This window comes from Branchiostoma belcheri, unplaced genomic scaffold, assembly GCF_001625305.1.
Source record: "Branchiostoma belcheri isolate BF01 breed outbred unplaced genomic scaffold, Haploidv18h27 scaffold1297, whole genome shotgun sequence".
In the NCBI taxonomy this organism is placed as follows: domain Eukaryota; kingdom Metazoa; phylum Chordata; class Leptocardii; order Amphioxiformes; family Branchiostomatidae; genus Branchiostoma; species Branchiostoma belcheri.
This window is the reverse complement of record NW_017802710.1, coordinates 1-4031: the sequence shown is the minus strand read 5'-3', so window position 1 is coordinate 4031 and position 4031 is coordinate 1. Positions and strand designations below refer to the sequence as shown.

General features: G+C 44.0%; 1 protein-coding gene across 1 annotated transcript; it reads left to right on the top strand.

Annotated features, from left to right (window-relative positions):
* Positions 1 to 7: 7 nt before the first annotated feature.
* On the top strand, positions 8 to 2573 carry LOC109463645 (probable ubiquitin carboxyl-terminal hydrolase 4; the record flags this gene model as incomplete). The annotated part of the gene is given in 5 exon segments (XM_019760499.1): positions 8 to 69; positions 515 to 1178; positions 1180 to 1456; positions 1459 to 2198; positions 2200 to 2573. Coding segments are annotated over 5 exon segments (1968 nt in total), but the record flags the coding sequence as incomplete, so codon positions are not given.
* Between the last annotated feature and the right edge of the window lie 1458 nt (positions 2574 to 4031).

The following is a 4031-nucleotide window of genomic DNA, read 5'->3' as shown; positions in this document are numbered from 1 at the left end:
GTTTACGTTGGAGTTAGCAGTGTTTGTGATCGTCGATACGTTTACAAAGTACCAACTCAAATACGCCAGGTGAGTTCGTACAGCAGTACTTAGTGTCAACGACTCCATGTGGTCATATATATATATATATATATATAATAAATTTTGGTACTCTGTTGTAATTTCGTAAGCCTCATAAGCCGTTTATACCGAAAAATAATATTTCATCATCTTCAATACTGCTCATTCCTCTAAGCAGTTTATGATTTTTCCCAAGTTATGACCCGCCCACCTCTGTCAGAAGTAATAGTGCAAATTAGAAATGAGAAAAACTGACATGCAGCCAATCCCTCGTTGGTGAAACTGCTAGTTTTTATGGACAGCTGGGGTTGGTGTACATGTATTTTATAACTTAGATATTACCATTATAAACATTACTGTGTTATACCATCTACCCATAATAATATCTCCTAGATTCAGTGTAAAAGTTTTGTTAAAATATTTAGTTAATCTTTTTTTTGTACCATTCATGCAGCACTGAGGAGGAGAAGACCCGAATATGGACAGTTGAGGGAGGCTTGCTGACGGTGATCACCCTCCTGTTGCTGCTGTGGTCACATGTCCCATACACCCTCCTCCTGCTCACAGCCTCCATACTCGTCTTCATCCTCTTCCCTCATCACTGGCTTCATACAGCCAAACAGTCCCTACAGGAGGGCTCTGACAGAGTACAGCAAGTTCTCAGGAGTCTGAGACAAACAACAGACGTGCCATCTATAAGGAGAAGGTCAACCTCATCATCTATCACAAATGAAGAAGATGTGTCTGTCATGTCTTCGCTTTATGCTCCAACCAGAAGGACCAAGAGTTCCTTGTCAAATGCAAGACAGATACACACTACTAAGTCTCTGCCTAGCACAAATGTACGACAATTAAGTTCAGATTCCCAGACACAAAGTGACAAGACACTTCTCAGGAAGCCGAAAAAGCTTGATACTGTTGGTTTGAGTCCAGGCAGGAAGCTGAGTTCAGGGTTAGGAGTTCCCCCCAGGACTAATAATAGGATATCATCAAGTGATACAGGTCTGAATATTGGTACAAACTTCAGAAATCCTGTTACCTACTCCCCATCAAAGTATGGGCTAAGAGCAAGACCCTCACCTGTGAAAAAGACAGTTTTGGACATTCAGTTACCTCCAAGGTCTCCAGAATGGAGGGCAAAACATATGCTTCACGAACTCTATCTTGCAGTGTTTAGCACACAACCCCATATTGGTAGAGGGCCTCCAGATGGCAATGGAGCAACCAACGGTCAACCAATCAGGAAGCAGCTTACTGCTGACTTTTGTTGAGCTTGCTGCAGACTGTCAGAGGCACAGAGACAAGGACGGTTTGGTTATTGATCCTACGGCTTTTAGAAGTGTTGTAGCTGGGAGGAAGCCTGAGCTGATTGTAAGGCCAGAATGGAGCCACATTCAACACAGCAGGATGCTGCTGAGTTTCTGACATGGCTCCTCGATGCATTGAGTGCAGAGGTTAGACATGGAAAGACTAGCCTGCCCTTAACACCACCTTACTCACCGATAGGGAGTCCAAAGGAGAGAGTTGGCATCAGAACCAGCAGCCCCTGTGCTGATGACTCCTTAAACCTGAAGTATGGGAAGTTAACTGCCAGAAAGTTGTATGATCTGGAAGATGAGTGTGTGACCCTCATCAACCGTGCAAATTCTCTGAAACCGCAAACATACGCAGAGCCACTGAAAACATTGTCTGAAGTTGCTTGGTACAAACATTGCCATCAGAACAACACTGTTGTGGACACATCATTCACTGGTCAGCTGGTAGAAGCCAGACACTGTCTGCTGTGTGGCAAGCTGTCCCTAAGTATGGAGGTGTTCAGTGTGCTGCCTGTTCACATTCCAGAACTGAACTCAATGGCCATCGACTTGGAGACTTGCATAGGGAACCTTGCTAATGTTGAAAACTTGCAGAAGGAGAGTGGCTTCCGTTGTACCTGTGGAGGTGCAGGGGACTCAGAACAAGACCTACAGACGACAGCTCAGCGTAGGTGTCTCCTGCGCTACCTTCCAGAGTGCCTGATCATCCAGCTGCAAAGGTTCAACTATGCCACTAAGACACAAGTGCCTGTGAATATTCCCCTCCACAATCTCAATCTCAACAGCCTACATGTAGATAGCTTGTTGCCAGACCCAGACCAGGGGCCCACCTGATGACTGTGTGTACAGTTTATATGCAGTCTGCATGCATCTTGGCACCACTCGTGACTGTGGGCACTATGTGGCATATGCACTGTTGGGAGATGGACTGTGGTACAAGTTTGATGATGAAGTCGTTAGGCCTGTGAACAGCATGCAGAATGAGCTACGGTCTGCCATTGTGAAAAGAAATGCTTATATTTTGTTCTATAGGAAGTCTACCAGATAAAGAACATGTTAATCTACTAGTATGTAGGACAGGAACAAATGTTTGCCACTAGTTCATCATTACAGGTTGAACAAAAACTGCTGTTGGAATATCTGTGAACAGGCAGAAGTACACTTAAGAATTAGAAAGAATGTATGAAGATGAATTTCTACATTTAAGTGCCATTTTTCTGTTGTGGAAGGATACAAATGCCCAAAGCATTGTTGATAGAAGTTGACTTTCAGACTTGTTTCTGGTAGTGTTTCAGTATGTGTCATTGAAAGAAGCCAAAGAGTTGATCTGTACAAGTGTTTATGCTTAGACTGAGTTGTTATTTCCATGTGAAATGCTGTTTATTATTGGTCAAAACAAATATATTGTCTATAGGATTAGGACTGTTATACTAGTAGCAGTCTGGCCACTATCAGCTGAATCTAAGACAGCAGCCTTTTACAACACTTTGAATACTGCCTTGGACAAGCACTTCCCACAAAAACGCACTAAAGTACATAATAATGACAAACCGTGGATCTCTACAGTAGTCAAATCCCTAATACTGAAGAGACAGGAAGCACACAGATATGGCCATAGGCACCTGTACAAGTTCCTTCGTAATAAGATTGCCCGTCTTATTTCTACCTCTAAGAAAAACTACTATGCTGACCACATAGAACATCTTAAGAAAACCAAACCAGCACAGTGGCACAAAACGATCAGACATTTGGCAAATTGGTCCAGACCGAGTTCAACAATCCATGTACCTGGATTCGAACCGACTAATACATCAGGAGCAGCTCAAGCAATAAACAGTCACTTAGCAGCCATTTGTCAAGCCCTTCCCCCACTTGACTACTCTAGACTCCCTGCATACTTACCAGCCCTACCCCCACCCCAAATCAACCCATGGGACATGTATCAACGACTACAACGTGTTAAAGTATCTAAGGCCCCTGGCCCTGACCTTATCCCACCCAAATTAATCAAAGAGTTCGCATACGAACTCTCCACCCCCCTAACTGATATACTAAACACTTCATTGAGAGAGGGCAGGGTCCCTGAAGTGTGGCGTGATGCCACAGTAATCCCAGTGCCTAAGGAATACCCAGCGGACTTGAACAAGATTCGGCCAATCTCACTGACCGCTCAGTTTGCCAAGATCTGTGAGGGTTTTATCAGCACATGGATTTTTTCGGACATCTTCCCAAACGTAGACATAAAGCAGTTTGGTAACATGAAGCGTTGCTCAACGACTCATTGTCTTATAGACCTCCTAAATTTCTTCTATGAGGGAGCTGAGAGGAAAAGCACTGTTGGCACATTAATACTAACTGACTTTTCGAAAGCATTCGATAGAGTCTGTCACACCACTGCCATTAACAAACTTATATCCATGGGCACAAGACCCTCACTGATCCCCTGGCTCTGTAGTTTTGTGTCAAACAGAAGGCAGCGTGTTAGGTATCAGGACTCTATATCGAGCTGGGAAACACTAACGTGTGGAGTGGCCCAAGGTACTCTACTGGGCCCACTGGTGTTCCTCGCCATGATCAATGACGCAAAACCTAATACTAATAATCCACACTGGAAGTATGTCGATGACATGAACCTGGGAGAAGTTAGAACTGTGT